Here is a 16,587-nt window from a genome sequence, read left to right as displayed (position 1 = left end):
CTAGTGGTGTCTTTTCTTGTGCTGTGGGCCTATGATGACAGTAGTGGTGATGGTGATCTTGTTCACGGTCAGCCCTCCTGTGCCATAAGTGTCGAGATGTGCCTCTCGTTTGTATTCGGAGACTTGCTTGCTGGAGAGGAGCTCCCACACTGATACCCTCTGCTCCTGGAATGGGCCAAAAGTAATGTAGGAGCCCTCAGACTGGAGGAGATCCACTGTCTGCTGGGGAAGGGTTGCAAGATGCCTTTCTTTGCTGTCTGTCACAATACTGCTGGTGGTGCTGACTAGTTCCTGAATGGTGAGTGTCCCTGCACGGTACAGCTCCAGGAGCTCCTGCCTTTTCTCCTCAGGGATGTAGTCAGAGAAGAGCAGGTCCCACACAGAGACCTCCTTCCCCTGGAACTCATCCATTGACATCTCAACTGTGGTGGACTTCAGGGTCTCTTCCCAGGTCCTGTCCTGCCGGCAGGTGTGCTCAGCTTCTGCGACTGTTGACTCTGCTCTTGGACCACTCGCATTTGCCAGTTGCTCTGCCCTTGCTGCTTCTGCCTTGGTTACAATAGTGCTGACAACGGTTTTCACCTGGTCAAGGGTTAACTCTCCTGCCTGGTACAGCTCCAGGAGCTCCTTTCTGTTCTCCTCGGGGATGTACTTGGAGTGGAGCAGGTCCCACACAGATACCTTGTGGCCCTGAAACTCTCCAACCTCCACATCAACAACTGTGGTTTTCAAGGCTGTTTCCCATGGTTCTTCTTTGGTGGAGTCGTCTTCCTTCTCTTCTGCTGACACAGTGTCCTTATCAGAAGTCTTGACTGCAATTAGGAATTTCCTGCCTGTAGATGCTTTTTTCTTAATGAGAGCAGTGATAACAATTATTAACCGCTCCAAGGCCAATGTCCCTGCACAGTACAGCTCCAGGAGCTCCTGCCTTTTTTCCTCAGGGATGTAGTCAGAGAAGAGCAGGTCCCACACAGAGACCTCCTTCCCCTGGAACTCATCCATTGACATCTCAACTGTGGTGGACTTCAGGGTCTCTTCCCAGGTCCTGTCCTGCCGGCAGGTGTGCTCAGCTTCTGCGACTGTTGACTCTGCTCTTGGACCACTCGCATTTGCCAGTTGCTCTGCCCTTGCTGCTTCTGCCTTGGTTACAATAGTGCTGACAACGGTTTTCACTTGGTCAAGGGTTAACTCTCCTGCCTGGTACAGCTCCAGGAGCTCCTTTCTGTTCTCCTCGGGGATGTACTTGGAGTGGAGCAGGTCCCACACAGATACCTTGTGGCCCTGAAACTCTCCAACCTCTACATCAACAACTGTGGTTTTCAAGGCTGTTTCCCATGGTTCTTCTTTGGTGGAGTCGTCTTCCTTCTCTTCTGCTGCTGACACAGTGTCCTTGCCAGAAGTTTTGTCTGCAATTAGGAATTTTCTGCTTGTAGATGCTTTTTTCTTAATGACAGTGGTGACAACAGTTATCATCTGCTCCACAGTTAATACCCTTTCACGGTACAGCTCCAGGAGTTCCTGCCTTTTTTCCTCAGGGATGTAGTCGGAGAAGAGCAGGTCCCACACAGAGACCTCCTTCCCCTGGAACTCACCAGCTGGCACATCAACGGTGGTAGACTTCAAGATGTTATCTAGCTGTTCATCTTGTGTTGAAAAATCATCTCCATTTTCCTCTGCTCTTGTCACCGCCTTGTGTGGACTTCTGGCACTTGCCATGAGCATGGCATTTGCAGATTCTGTTCTGTTTATGATGGTGGTGACCACAGTAGCCACCTGTTCTGTGGTCAGTATCCCTGCTCTGTACAGCTCCAGCAGCTCCTGCCGCTTCCCTTGAGGGATGTATTTGGAAAAGAGCAGATCAAGCAAGGAAATATTTTGCCCCTGGAACTCACCAGCAGTGACATAGATGGTTGCAGACTTTAAGGACTTCCTCAACTGTTGCTCCTGGGACTGTGTATCCTGAACTGGTTGTGATGTTCTCACCTCGTTGTTGGGTATAACTGTGGATGAGCTCAGATCCCTTTTTTCCGTTTCTGCCCTGGTGATGATGGTGGTGAGGATGGTGATCATCTCCGGGATGGTGACCGTCCCCGCCTTGTATTTCCTCAACAGCTCCTCTCTCTGGTGATCAGGAATATAGCGGGAGAAGAGGAGCTCCCAGACGGTGACGCTCTGGCCCTGGAAGAGCCCCACGCTGAGGGTGGTGCGGGCGTCCTGCAGGGCTTTGCGGGCATCCTTGTTCAGCTGGTAGAGCACGGAGCCCTTGTCCATCACATGCAGCATAAGCAGCCCCGTGTCCGGGTCGGGCACGCAGCGGCGGAGGAGCTGTGTATAAGTCAGGTTTTCATGTGTGTTGGGATCGAAGCAACTTCTTGTTTGGTTCTTGGGGTTAGAAAGAAACTGACACATCTCCTGGTCAAAGTAGCCACGCTTGTAGGCCACCTCCACGGGGAGGCGGTGGCTGTGCACGGGGTCGATGATGCCACCGGTGGCGATCTGGGCCTCGAGCAGGCGGATAGCATGCTCCTTGACGATGAACTCTTTCTTCATGGCCTGGAAGAGGGAGATCTTGTGTCCTGTGTATGGCTCTGTGTACCCTGTCACGGCCCCCTCTGCCGACAGGAGCTTCTCATAAAAATCTCTGCCTATGAGTCCTGCAGTCAGCGCCTCTTTCACCGACAGCTTCTCATTCTTCACGGGGTCGGTGAGGAACCCTGAAGCAGCCTGCGCCTCCAGCAGCACCAGGGCCGTGCCTGGTGTCAGGAGCCCCCTCATCATGGCATCATAGATACTCATCTTCTTATTCATGGTCTGGATGAAGACTCCAGCTATGAAGCTGCTCCCACCCTCACCCATATCTAGCAGGTTACTTCCCATGTTGCTTGACTTGTTGTTCTGAGGGGATCCACTCATCTTCTGCATTGTCTTTGGGGAATAACCTTGCTACCGTGGGGCACCGTGTTTTCTGAGGAGAGAGAAAGAAATAAATTGGTAAGACATAGGTTCTTGTGCAGTTTTCATGGTGTGTGTGAAGAAAGCCATCTCCCTGGATGTAGTAGCAGGAGCCCAGAGAGAAGCTTGGAGCGGGGTCTGGGGCTTTGCTGTCATCCTCCTTGCTCAGCAGCAATCTCAGGGCCAAGAGTGCCCCTTGTCCAGCTCCCTTTTGAACAGCGGATAAGAGCTCTCTGGAAGCAGCAGTGACAGCCCAGCTGGTGCATTTGCCTGTTCAGCATGCTGTGCACCTGCCCGCTGCAGTGGTGGGCTCTACACTTCTCTGTGCAGCTGGTTGCAACCAGGCTTGCCACCTATGCCAAAAAGCTCTTGCACTCAGGGCAGGAAAACAAATAATGGTATGAGAGAGAGCAGATGAGGGAAACGAAACTAACCAGCACCTCTGACACCTGCAAGCAGAGAGGTTTGAGGGCTGTGTCACAAAGTAGCAGGTTTAGTGAGAGACTGGTACTCTGCAAAGAAGCATGGTATCAGCAGCATGAATAACTTGGTCCCACTCCGGGCCCTCAAGGATCTGCCTGCTCTTCCAGAGCCAGATACTGCCTCAAACCTGTGGCCTCTATGACCTTCCCCTTCTGTTCGTGTGACACTGCTCACTTTTGGGCTGGTGCCACAGGGCACCAGCAAGAAGCATGGCCACTGCTCACCTCCCTGATTCATCAGTACTAGCTCCTGTGCTGCCCTGGGGCTGGCAGATTTAGCTGGTGGTCATTTGACAAGCACAGGTCGTGCCAACAAACAGCAGTGACTTCCTGATAACACTGCCACCAGCGACTATCCAGCTGCAGAGAAGTGCTGGCTAGTGCTGCAAAGTCATCTTCTGCTCTTATTCACTTAGACCATCATGATGCCTGGCTTTGTGCTGGTCACAGGCAGGGTGTGAGTGTGGTGGGACACTGCCAGCACTGAGCAGGGTGGCAGGTACAGCCTGACTCATGGCTGTCCATGGAGATCTTTCTTCTTGCTGTGTGATCCCACACCACCCTGGCATGACACGGAAAGACAGGGAACTACTGGAAAGAGTCCAGTAGAAGCTACGAAGATGATGAGGGGACTGGAGCATCTTCCTTATGAGGAAAGGCTGAGAGAGCTGAGGCTGTTCAGCATAGAGAGGAGAAAACTGAGAGTGGATCTTATCAATGTCTACCAATATCTTAAGGGCAAGTGTCAAGAGGATGGGCCAGGCTCTTTTCAGTGATGCCCATTGACAGGACAAGGGGCAACAGGCACAAGCTGCAACACAGGAGGTTCCATCTGAATATGAGTAAAGACTTCATTCCCTTGAGGGTGACAGAGCACGGGGACAGGCTGCCCAGAGGCTGTGGAGTCTCCTTCTCTGGAGACATTCAAAACGTGCCTGAACATGACTCTGTGCAACCTGCTTGAGGAGAGCCAGCTCTCGCAGGGGCTTAGGCAAGATGGTCTCTAGAGGCCCCTTCCAGCCCCCACCGTCCTGTGGTTCTGTGACACAGGACGTGGGAATGGTCTTAGCGACAAATGAGTGGCTGATCCCCATGCAGCAGTGGATCCGAGCTGGCAGAGACCTCTCAGTTTCTGCTGCAATTGGGATGTGCCTGCGTCTCTGTTGGTCTAAGGCCACTGGGTTGGCAGAGCCCCCAGCCCCTAACTTGTTACATTCTTCTGTCGTCCCAGACTGGGGGCTGTGGCCACAGGTGTGCTGGCACCATCCCGGCCCATGCTGACTTCTAAACTGCACATGGGCAATGTTCACAGGAGGCCTAGTGGGCTGGTGCCACACCCCGTCCCAGGGACCATTATAGCCAGTTCCAGCAACTGGGACAGAGTCAATGGGAGGTTTTGTCTGACTGAAAGTGCTCTCTGCAGCAGGGCAAAGGTGCTCTCTCCAGATATTTAAGGGAACTGCTCTAGGAACAGGATAGTAGAGAGAGATTCTCTGGCTGAACCCTCTGGCACACAGTCCTCCGGGCATCCTGGGCTGGGCTTGCCGTGGACTACTGTCTGTAGCCACCACAGGCTGTCCTCCACGGACCTATGCAGTCATGTCTGCAAGTCCAGGTCTGGTGTCAACCTCTACAACATCCTGGGGCAACAAGGCCTGTGATTTAATCACACTTTGCAGGAAAAGTATTTTCACTGGGAGCTTCTAGCTCCTGTGCTGTGAAAGGTCATGAATAGTCAGTCTGTGTCATTAGCTAATTGTTATGTAGGTAAAATGGTAGATAAAATTACATATATATATAAAAACCCAAAGATTAGACAGCAGTGGGGACTAAGAGCAGGTACCTCAGGGAGCCTGCTGTAAGTGGCTGCTTGTAGTGGTCTCTCCCATTCAGGCATGTACTTTGTAATTAGTGTGACCAGTCACAATCAATCCAGTGGGTGCCCTCACCCCCTCACCCCTAAAAAAATGCAGCACCCTTAACCAAGATGCTAGTTGCGCTGTCTGAAGCATTTCAGAGGAAGGCAGCCATGCTCTTGAGCAGACATCAGAATAGCCATGCAGTCAGGCCAAGGATCTGTGTAGTCCAGAGTCTTGTTTCCATCTTGAACCATAAATGAACAACAGGGGAAAGATGAAAATAGGGCAATGTGTGTAATATTTCCCTGGTTTCTATGTCATCCTCTGACTATTTTCAGCTCAGTGGATTTCATGAGCTGGATGCATTTTGTGTCTACGTAGTACTTCTCAAGGGATGTCTCACATACTGTCACCTGGTCTCTTCTGGAAGCCCTGTAAACTTTCAGCATCTACAACATTGCATGGTGATGAGGCCACAGTCTTGTAAAAACAGCAAAAATGAAACCCAAAACATTTCTTTAGGAACACCCATCTCCCATAAACTACAGTGACTGACATTAATGATATGTTTAACTCATTATCAGGGTCACAGCTTAATTCTCCAACTGTTTACCTAACTGGCCTAAAAGTCTCTGAGTCATTGCTTTTGATCCGTTTAAATATTGGATTGATGCTGGTGTAAATGGATTGCGATTGGGGAGAGGTTTATCCCAGCAGTTAGAGACCAGCCCCTGCCTCTTTGAGGACCCTGCCCATGGCTTCAGGCTCTTCTACAGCCAGCAGCTCTGGTCAGCCTTGTGGCTCCAGCCCTAGAGAGCAGCTTCTCTGCCCTCCCCTGCCTGATTCCACTGATGCAGCTGAAACCTCCCGGGAGGTGATGGGCTGGTTGTGCTGCCTGCTGGGGTGGCACTCAGCCTGGGACAAAGCGGAGTGCTGTGTCACACCCTGGAGCAGGCGACACCTATGTAGGACATTGATGTCGTGTAAACACCCTATACTGGAAAGACATTGCCCAACTGCAAGCTATCATTAACTGGTCTCTAATCAGACCTCCTGATGCTGGGGCTTGGCTGCACACACAGCTCCCGGGGCAGGAGCTGGCTGTCCTTTCAAGCTGTCGCAGCAGCCCAGCCCAAGAAGTCCCAGTGAAAGTGGTTTTCCAGTCAGAGTAGGCAGGGGTGGCCTGACAGTGCTGTGGTCCCAAGACCTGCCTGCGTCCCAGGGAGGGAAATCGCGTCAGACCCCCCAGCCTGGCACTGGCCTTGCAGCCTCCTGCCGCCAGGCTCCTGGCCAAGACCCACCATGCGAGTCAGCAGCCTCGTCTCAGGTGCCTGCAGGCTCAGGCAGGTCGAATAGCTCTGGCTGCTTCCCTCCCATATCCAACGTCCTTATCTGCTCAACTGAAGTGTTGAGGACACAAAGAAAGAGCAGCATCTCCATCCAGTCCTGGTGCCACTCTGTCACTTTGTCCCTTCTTGGAAAGGGCTGGGTCCTGGCCGGAGAGCTCCTGCTCACCAGTCCCCTGGGCCTCAGCAACTGCCCTCCAAACACTAGGTTTTGGAGTAGAGACAAGGTCCCCGCATCCCCTGCAGCCCCCTGGGATCTGCACAGAGGGTGCCGTGCTGAAACAAGGCCGGGTGGTAGCCCTGGTGCCCTCTCCAGATGGGCTCTGTCCTACCTGCTGGAGATGTATCCAGAGCAGCTGGCTCCCTGGCAGGCTCTGGTCCTCCTCCTCCTCCCTCCGCCTCTCAGCCAGGATGAGCAGCAGAGGCAAGCGCCCGATTTAAATCCTTCCCTTCCCCGCCCCTGGGGATGACACAGTGGCCCTGCCCTGTGCTGAAATACAGGAGCACAGCTGAAATACAGACACCCGACCCCCCCAGCACAGCGACATGGCAGCCCCAGACCCAGGCGCCCAGGTAGGGTGGCAGGGGCTGGGGCACAGTGACTGGCCCCAGTGCGAGATGTGAGGCATGTCTCTCACGGGAGCTTGGGTGAGCGATGGCTGTGGAGAGTGCAGAGGCACGGTGATGCTTTTGAACTCTCTGCCACCATCTTCTTCTGACAGGTGCCCAGCACGACTGCTTGTGGACTGCCCTGCCCGTGCTCCTGGCCGCCGTGGAGTTCTCCGCAGATCTGGGCTTATTCAACTTGGCTTTGCTCTGGCCGAGTCCCTTGGCTGGGCTGGGGAGCTGCAGCCACCCTCCTGCAGCTATCCCTGCTCCCCAGCCAGGACAGAGGCCGAGCCTGTCCCTCGCGATGGCCACGCCTGGGACCGTGCAGGAACCAGAGCTCTGGTGGCTGCTGGTGTCGTTCTCAGTGCGTGGAGTGGGCGGTTAGTGCCTCCAGCTGAAGCAGCCCCAGGATGGAAACCTCTCATGCTTCTGGTGAGCAGAAAGGGCCAGCCCCTGCCCAGAAGCTTGGGACACACGGTCAACCACTTGCTTGCAGAGGGCTTGCACCAGCCGGCCAGCTGGCAGAGACATACTTACTCATGGCTCTGGGCAGCTTTGGGCTGAGTAGGGCTGAAGCTCAGTCCCTATTTGGGTCCATTTCTGTGTCAGCGTAGGATGGACAACATCCCTGCAGCCACAGCTCTGGTGAACAGGCTCACCTGGTGCCTGCTTCCAGAACAAGAGTGGTTTTGGTGGGACTGTCCTGGTGTGCAATCATTTCTGTAGCTTTGTATGTGCTTGGGTGTTGACTGTGGCTGAGTGAATCTGTGACTGTGTATGTGCTCCCATCAACCTGCACCTGTGTCTGTGCCTCTGCGTGTGACTGTATGTGCTCCTGTGTGACCCTGCAGGTGGGTGACCGTGCAAGTGTGTGCACATGTGACAGTGTGTATGCAAGGGACTGTATACATGCTTGGGTGAGCCTACTTGTGCAGCTGCACATATGCAGGGGTGTGTGACTGTGCGTGCTGGTGTGGCTCTGGCCCCATGTAGGTGTGGGAGACTCGTATCCCGTGTGCGGAGGAGGTGCTGCCTGCCCCTGCCCTTCCTTCCCTGGGTGTCCTGCTTTGGGTGCACATTCCTGCCTGCGTAGGTGCTTGCCAGACTGGATGATCAGCACACGGAGACATTTTCCCTCTGACTCACTAAGGTCGGTTTGGCTCTGGGGAACACACCTGGGCAGGAGGTCCCTCTGTTCGCAGAAGTGAAGGTGGACACAGGACTCATTTCTGTTGTCTTTACTTCATCCTCAGAAGCCCCTCCTCAAGTGACATGTATTTTCAGCCTGCTTATGTTGCTTTTCATAATTGAAACTTTACTAATTGCATTTCGCTGCAGGTTCAGCTATTCCGGCTGGGCTACAGCAAAAGTTTTTTTCTGGGGTGCATCCTTGCCAGGAGCAGAGTGTAAGGGGGTGCAAAGGGTACCTGGCCTGGGCTAGGCAGGAGGATCCCATCTCTCTGTCCTCTCAGCAGCCTGCTCTGTGCAGCACAGACCCCCTGCGCAGCCTGGCCAGATGAGCACCACAGGGCAGAGTTGAGTTGCTCTGCATTGGTCCCCCCCACATTCCTCAGGCATGGCACAGCACTGACCATGGCCAAGCAGGATGTTCCTCTGAGCTGTACAAGTGACACTGGACCACTATATGAAGCTGGCCCAGCTCGTTTAGACACCTCTGAAGTGCTGGTAGTTGGTGGCTTCCCTTGAAGGTGCATTACTTTGCATTTGTTGAAATAGAGGCTGTGATTTATCTCCCCACAATGAATTCCTCCTGCTGAACTGGAGCCCAGCTCCCGTTATAGCTGTGCAGAGCACATCATGATGCTCGCCAGAGCCCAAAGCATGACTCCTCTGACCACTTGTACATGTCTCCCATAGGATGTACCCACAAAGCAACCACCAGCTGCATGGACCTGCTATCCCTTGGCTGCCTGGGGCAGCTGGGGTGACCCAAGCTACACATAAACATCACTTGCAGTGAATCAGCCCTGAACGTCACCTCCTCCTGCACGTGCAGGTCTCAGAGCAGCCTCACCTTCCTCACATACACCAGATGGCTTGAAGAGGGTTGCATTACGTGGAAATGCCGGTGCCTCACCTTGACCCCGCTCCCAAGTTGTCCCCTCTTTAGCAGAGAACAGGGGTCCCTCTTCCTGACAAGAACCACACATTCAATCCTATGCTTCTCTCCTTACTCCTAGCCTGTTTCTGGGATGTGACAACCCTTTTTCTTTTCAACCCTGAAGCAGCTTACTTCTTTCATGATCTTCTCTGAGGCCATGACAAAGGCTTTTTGGAGGTGGATTAGAGTAAGCTGAACTTTGCTGTATCCAAGAAGTGTTTCCCCAGGAGATTAGGGTGATGCTGCAGGTGAGCCCTGTGCCTGAGCCCCCGTGTCTGCCAGCTCCTGGAGCCACCAAGGGGGCTGCACTCAGTGGCACAGGACTAGCTGGCCCTCTATAGTCCCAGGGCTCACCTGCTCCTCTGCCACCCCCCCAAGAATGCCTGATGAAAAAAAAGGGTGCCCACAAGTGCATCTCCAGGCAGGTGGCCATTCCTGCATCCCACGGGTGACTCCAGCACCTGCACGCCTTCCCCAGGGAAAGGGAGCAAGACAGAGACTGCACTGAGCCTCTCAGCTTCATAAATGCCAATCCCTGCGTTGCAGAGCTGAAACCTTGGTCCTCAAGCACAGGTTTGCATGTGTGCTCTGTGCCAAACCTTGGTCCCATCAAGCTCGTTCACTGCTTTGGCCACCTGCTGTCAGACACACAGGGTGTGTATCTCCTCCTGGCCCATTTTTTTGCCTCTGTGTTTTGGGTTGAAATCCTCTCAACCCCGTTCCCATAGCTGTTCTGCTTTGTTTTCTGGTGTGTTTAAGGCACAGGGACACTGGACACTGCCCAGCGAGGCAGAGCCTAGCTGGAGTGCTGTGCAGCCGGTGCCTGTGTGTGTGTGCAACTGTGCTGCCTCCATCCCTTCCCCCTGCTCCTGGCACTCATCATTAGACATGAGACCCTCCCTTTAAAGGAGGGCTCCCATCTGTCTGTCTGCCACCTGGGAGCATCACCAGCATCTTATCCACTGTATGGAGTTTGCAAGCTTTTGGTAGCAGGGGGGCTGCAGGCATGGCTTCTGTGAGAAGCTGTTGGAAGCTTTCCCCATGCCTGATGGAGCCAACGCCAGCCGGCTCCAAGAGGGACCAGGCGTGATGAGCCCATCAGTGATGGTGGCAGTGATGGTGGTCAGTGAAGGAGGAAGGGGAGGAGTAGTTGCTCCAGTCACTGGAGCAGAGATTCCCCAGCAGCCCATGGAGAGCCCACGCCGAGGCAGGCTGTGCCCCCAGCCCATGGAGCCCACGGGGGAGCAGATCCCCCCCCTGCAGCCCATGGAAGGGACCCATGCCAGAGCAGGTCGTGAAGATCTGCAGCCCATGGGAAGACTCAGGTTGGAGAAGTTCATGGAGGACTGTGTCCCATGGGAGAAGGGACGAGGCAGGGAATTCAGGAGTGAGGTTAAGCCTGGGAAGAGGGGAGGAGTGGCAGGGTTTAAGATTTAGTTTTTATTTTCTCATTACCTTACACTGATTTTGATTGGCAATAAATTAAACTGATTTCCCCAAGCTGAGTCTGTTTTGCCCATGGCAGTAGCTGCTGAGTGATCTCTTCCTGTCCTTATTTCAACCCATGAGCCTTTCATTATGTTTTCTCTCCCTGGTCCAGCTGAGGAGGGGATTGGTGGAGCGGTCTTGGTAGGCACCCAGCATCCAAACAGGGTCAGCCCAGCGCACCTGATGACACTGATGCCATGGGGCCCATTCCCCATTCTGTTAGCACTGGAAGGCACCAGCCCACCTCCAACACTAGGCATTAGCAGCTACAGCCAAGTACTGCTGACCATGAGGCCTCACAAGCAAACAAGGGGGTTGTTCCTGACCACGGAGTCCTAACTGCAAAACTGGCGATGACCTGCAACCTCAGAAAGAGAAGAACAGCGGAAGGAAGATGGCATGTCAGTTGTCCGTTCCATGGGAAAGCTGTTCCTTAGGCCTGCTCCCAGTCTGCACCCAGTCCTGGAGATCTTTCTTAAAGAGGAGATCTTTCAGGTCACCTGCAGTCTTGCTGCTCCAGGTCTCTTGGCAGGCAGGTGGCATGGACCACCTTAGGGGTGCGCACTCTGTGCGCTCACTTTGGCTGCGCCGTCTGCAGGAGTGCTGGTGGAATACCTCTGAGTAATTTGGAAACCAGTGTCCTCACTGAGCAGCGCTGATTGCTTTACCCATTTTATCTTCTTTCTCTTCGAGACAGCTGATGTGCCACTGTAAGGTGGCACTGTACCTCTTGTGATTTGAATATGATCAGATGGTTTTCGAAGCAGGCAGCAGATCCTATTTTGGTTTACAAGCCGAAACACAATGACTTTACATTTCACTTTCCTTGAATTGCCAGGAGCTGGATATTTGTGAGAACACAAATGAAACTGCACTCAGATTATCTCGAAGAGGAACACTGACATCACTTAGTTTCAGGGGATCTCTGGAGAAACCACCTTCTTATTTAGTGACTTGGCAACTGGCTGCCACCCTTCCCCTTCGCTCAGACACAGGGGATGCGGTTGGCAGGTATGCAAACAGCCGTGGGAGAGGCTGGGAGTAGCAGAAGTGCAGCAGCTGTTGCAGCCAGGGTCTTGCCTGGGCAGCCGGAGCTGGACTGCCTGCAAAACCCTGAATAAGCTGCTGCAGCACCTACCAGTGCTCTGTGCCTCCATGCCGACGGGCTGTGCGCGTCTTCAAGTGACTGCACATAATGCACTCAGCAGAAGGCAGGGCAGCATCACTGTCTGGGGAGTTTGTGTCACATTAGGATCCATGTATGTGGCACTGGATTGCCAGGGCTGCCACCCAGCTGCAGCCAGATGTATCAGTCTAGCCTCAAACCTATTTTTATACATACATATATATATATATATGAAGTCAGGTATTAAAAGGGCAAATGGCCTTTACACTAAAAAGAAGTAAAGAAAAAATCAGGTGAGTGTGCAGGTCTCTGGGAGTGTCTGAAATGCAGATATGCTCTGCCTCCACCTCTCTAGCTGCCCCTCACTACAGCTTTTCAGAAAGCAAAGCCAGGATGCAGACCCATGGGATGCCCCTGTCCTCCGCTGAGCTCAGTGACTCACCAGCTGGTCCTGCAGCTTCCCAGGAGGCCTGGCATGGAGACGCCTGGACTCGGGTATCTGCAGCCTGGTGGCTCTGCCTCACCTGCCGGAAGGTGTAGGTGTCCTTGGCTGAAGCAGCCATGAACCACATCAGAGAGCTGGGAGATGGTTTTCTCAAGGATGCTTCAGCACCGGAATATTTGGGGAGTGTTGTTTTCCTTCAGCATCTGATCTGGGAAACATCCTCTGCCAGAGCCTGGATGCTGACATGACTCCCTTCCAGCCGGTCCAAGGAGTGTCGGTCCCTGCAGCCATGCAGCTGGATTTATGGCAGCTGGCACAGAGTGGTTCAGGGATCGCTGTGGAAGGTGATGCACAGAACAGGCAGCAGCCTCGTGGCTGATGCAGAGAGGGACGTCCCCTGTGCTCAAGCAGCCCTCTGGGGAACGTCCCTGCATGGGCAGCTCCTCTACATAGCAGAGGACAGCATTAACCAGAGAAAATCAGCAGCACCCAATGCACCTCTGCCTGGTGCGACCCACGGTGTGGAGCTCGAGCACTGGGATTCCCAGAGGCAGAGGCATCCTGAGGCGTGGGAGCCACCCATGCGCTGTGTGGGTGCTCCTGGCAGGTATGCAGCTGACTCGGGACCTGCAGAGCTGTGTGAGCCGGCGGTGTTGGACCTGAGGAGGAACTACACCTTGACTGCAGGTACCTCACGCTGCCACGCCTGCTCTGCCTGTTCTCGCTAGCTGAGCAATGCAATGTGCCTTTGAAGGGAAGAATAACAAAAATGTCCTCTTTCAAAAACCACAAAGAACCACCCTAGCCCAGCACCCAAGGGATGGGCACAGGCAGGCAACCATGAGCAAACAGAAAAGACAAAAATCCTCTTAATTCTGTCTAGGAGATACGTGATTGCACAGCTCTGATCTCTGTGGGAAAGGAACTCTCAAACATCTTCTACCCTGACACGTGATTCCTGGGAAACAGGGATCGACGAGACTTTTGCTGGTGCTTCAGGCCACCTGGCTTGCAGCAGGGGCAGGGAGGAAGATAAGCTAGAGGCATTGGGGTTGTGCCAGGGGTGTGCCATGCTTCCTGCACCCTTTCCAGGGAACCTGCTTATCCTTTGGCTCCCCAGCTTCCTGGCACAGGAGTTTCTCTCCACAGCTCCCAGGCACAGCGAGGGGAAGGATATATACTTAATGACCTGCCCAGGTCTCTCCATACGTACTCCTGTCTTTCCCCGAAGGCACACTGGGAGATGGCACAGACACAGTGCTCTGCTTATGCAGCTCCTGCTCCGGTGGGGGCCGTGAGGCCCCTTGACACACTGCAGCCCATGCAGTGCAGAGCCTTGGCTGTCGGGATGGCTGCAGAGCCAACCTTGGGGCACAACTGGAATGTGCAGAGCTGAACATAGCTGGTGGGGTCTGCCCTTCAGTCCATCTCCCAGCTGGCAGACAATGCAGCTCTGCTGCTCTTCTCTGAGAGTCAAGCATCTGTCTTCCCTCCCCTGCTCCTCGGACACAGATAATGGATGGTGGTTGCTGGCAGAACAGCCTGCTGAGAGCAGCAAGGAAAAAATCCCGCTCTAGAGATCATCGCTTGATAAATGTCCCCCCATAACAGGACTGCTCTGGCTTCGGGCTGGCTGAGCCTATACACGCTCCCTCCTGCTGAGCCTACCACCACCTGTGCAGCACAGCAGGATGCCCAATGATGGGTGATGGCACCGCTCACATGACCGGTGCCACCAGATCAGATGCAGACATATGACTCTGGGGATTTGCAGCCACAGTTCTGATTGCTGCAGTTCATGGTGCTTGGCCAAGCATCCCCTGAATGTGCCCACCAGGGCTGCGCACAAAGCAGAAGCTCATGTTCCTCTGCCAGGAGCTTGGAAATCCAAGAGGCACTCTGGGACATGGGGCTCACTGTGCCACGGAGAGCTGGGGCACAGGGTGACCTGATTGCACCTCTCCACCAGATGGCACGCAGGGCTTCCCCAGCAGCTCTGCGTTTGGCTGTGGGCAGGCAGGAGACTCATCCCTACCCCTCTGCACCATCAGCAGGGCCTTCAGTTCTCATGTTTACCTCTTCCAGCTCTGCCAGCAGCTGATCCTCGGATGTGCCATCGGGGCACTATTGGGGCTGCTGCTTGGGTATATTGAGGTCACAGAACACCCCCCAGAGCCTGATGGTTTGTTGGCTTTGGCCAGTGAAGGGGCAAAAGCAGTGAGCTCCAGGGTGGGAGGGAAGGGGTAAGCACAGCCCCCATAGACTGTGGCATGGGGTCAGTAGGGGTGGCTTGCATGTAGCTGGTCAGGGCTACGAGCCCTGCCTGCAGGGGACAGGGAGCTGCCAGTGGGTGCTACTGTCAGGACTGGCCAAGCAAGGGTGGTCCAGCATTGCCAAGCGTGCAGCTGAGCTGGGTGGGGGAACCTGGTCCCACACAGAAGCTGCTGTGCCCTGGTGAGGGAGAGGTGGTGGGATGCTGGTGCAAGATGGCTCATGGCTCCCAGCTGACTCAGTTCTTGTCCTGCGAGGTGGGTATCCAGCGCCAGAGAAGTCCTGGTGTGGAGGCAGTCCCTATAGGCAGGGGCCAGGGAGCACTCAGGGGGCTGTGACACCTGGGCTTCAGGTGAAAGACCAGAAGAGACCATGATTCACCCTGTAATGGGGCTGGGGAGAGCTCCAAGGGGCTTGGGAGGCAGCAGAATGGCTGAGGGGGTAGTATCTCTGGACCTTCCCTGGCCAAGAGGAGGACAGCTCTGGGAAGGCACAAAGCTGTGCAGCAAACGTGCAGCCTTGGGCTGCAGCCAGGAACCTAATGGTGGTGGCCAATAGGTCAGTGTGTGGGAAATGCTGCCAGTGTATGGGGAGGTGCATACTGCAGGGCTGGAGATCTGATGGCGAGTGAGACAGGGGGACAAGACAGCTGGGAGCTCAGGGGAAGAGGACTGGGTGGACCAGGAATGAAGGTGGGGGAGGAAGGCAGCGCAGGAGGCAGCATGCCACAGAGGATAACTTACACAGGCTCCGGAGGCAGGCAGGGGACAGGCACACCTGGCTGGCTGCTGGTGGGTGCTTTGATCTCCTGGAGGCCACAGCTTAGCACCCTTTGGTCCCAGGGTCCAGCTCCGGGTGCTGCTGGAGCCAAGCACCATTCCTGCGTGGTGCACTGGACCACGGCACGACACAGGTCTCCCAGCCCAGGGCATGCAGCGGCCGCAGGGGCACCGTGCTGCGGCCAATGTAGTCGGATGTTATGCCCAGCAATGTAGCTGGCTGCCTGGGGACCTGACAGCAGCTATGCCCATTTGCCATTGGGAAAGACGAAGTCAAGCTTCCATGAAGGGTAAAACAGACAAAAAGGGAGGAGAGGCTTTGAACAGGCAGCTGAAAAGAGGCCAGTGGGAGCTGGCCTCCCAAGAAAGGCCACCAACTTCGATCATGTTCCCAGATAATGGGGCCCTCAAGCCTGAAGTAGGATGTGGCAGGAAGGTGGGTGTGATGGTCATCTTTGCAGTTTTCATGCCTAATTATCAACAATAATTGTTAATTATTGTCTGGGCGTGTTCCTGGACTGAGTGTCTCTTGCAAGGCACTGTTTCAGTGTGGTGAGCAGGGCCATACTGGTGCCCAGGTGGAGGAGAAGATGGCCAGATGAGGCTGTGGCATGTCCTGGAGCAACAAGAACACTGCCATGCTTGGGCTGGAAGGCATGGCCCTTGGTGATGGGCAGGTGAGGTATAGAGGCTGGAACTACACAGTCCATTCTACTCTTTAAAAAAAAAAACACCAAAAACACCAAAAACCAGAAAATCAGGGTCATAGAATAATTTTGGTTGGAAGAGAGCTTCAGAGGCTGTCTGGTCCAGCTCAGAGCAGGTCCGATCAGATCAGATTGCTCAGGGCTGTGTTCATGCAGTGTCGATAACCTCCAAGGGGAGGGAAGGGACATCCGGAGATCCATCCCCTCTGCTCAAGGCAGGGTCAGCCACAACCAGCCTGATGTCCTGAGGTTGCTCAGGAACATGTCCAGTTGGGTTTTGAGTAATTCCAAGGATAGAGACTCTGCAACCTCTCTGGGCAATCTGTGCCTATGTTTGACCACATCACAGTAAAAAAAGTGTTTCCTGATGTTCAGAGAAAACCTCCTGTCCTGTCTTGCCT

At 54.3% G+C, this 16,587-nt stretch overlaps 1 protein-coding gene across 1 annotated transcript in view; it reads right to left on the bottom strand.

The window, feature by feature from the left end:
- EPPK1 (epiplakin 1) overlaps nt 1-16,587 on the bottom strand; it is a 41,699-nt gene continuing 25,112 nt past the window's right edge. Inside the window, 1 exon segment of the mRNA XM_056330399.1 lies at nt 1-2,943. Within this exon segment, the coding sequence (XP_056186374.1) occupies nt 1-2,943 (2,943 nt within the window).

The sequence above is a fragment of the Falco biarmicus genome, chromosome 3 (assembly GCF_023638135.1).
Source record: "Falco biarmicus isolate bFalBia1 chromosome 3, bFalBia1.pri, whole genome shotgun sequence".
NCBI lineage: Eukaryota > Metazoa > Chordata > Aves > Falconiformes > Falconidae > Falco > Falco biarmicus.
Note: the sequence above shows the minus strand (reverse complement) of the source record. Positions and strands in the feature narration are given on the sequence as shown.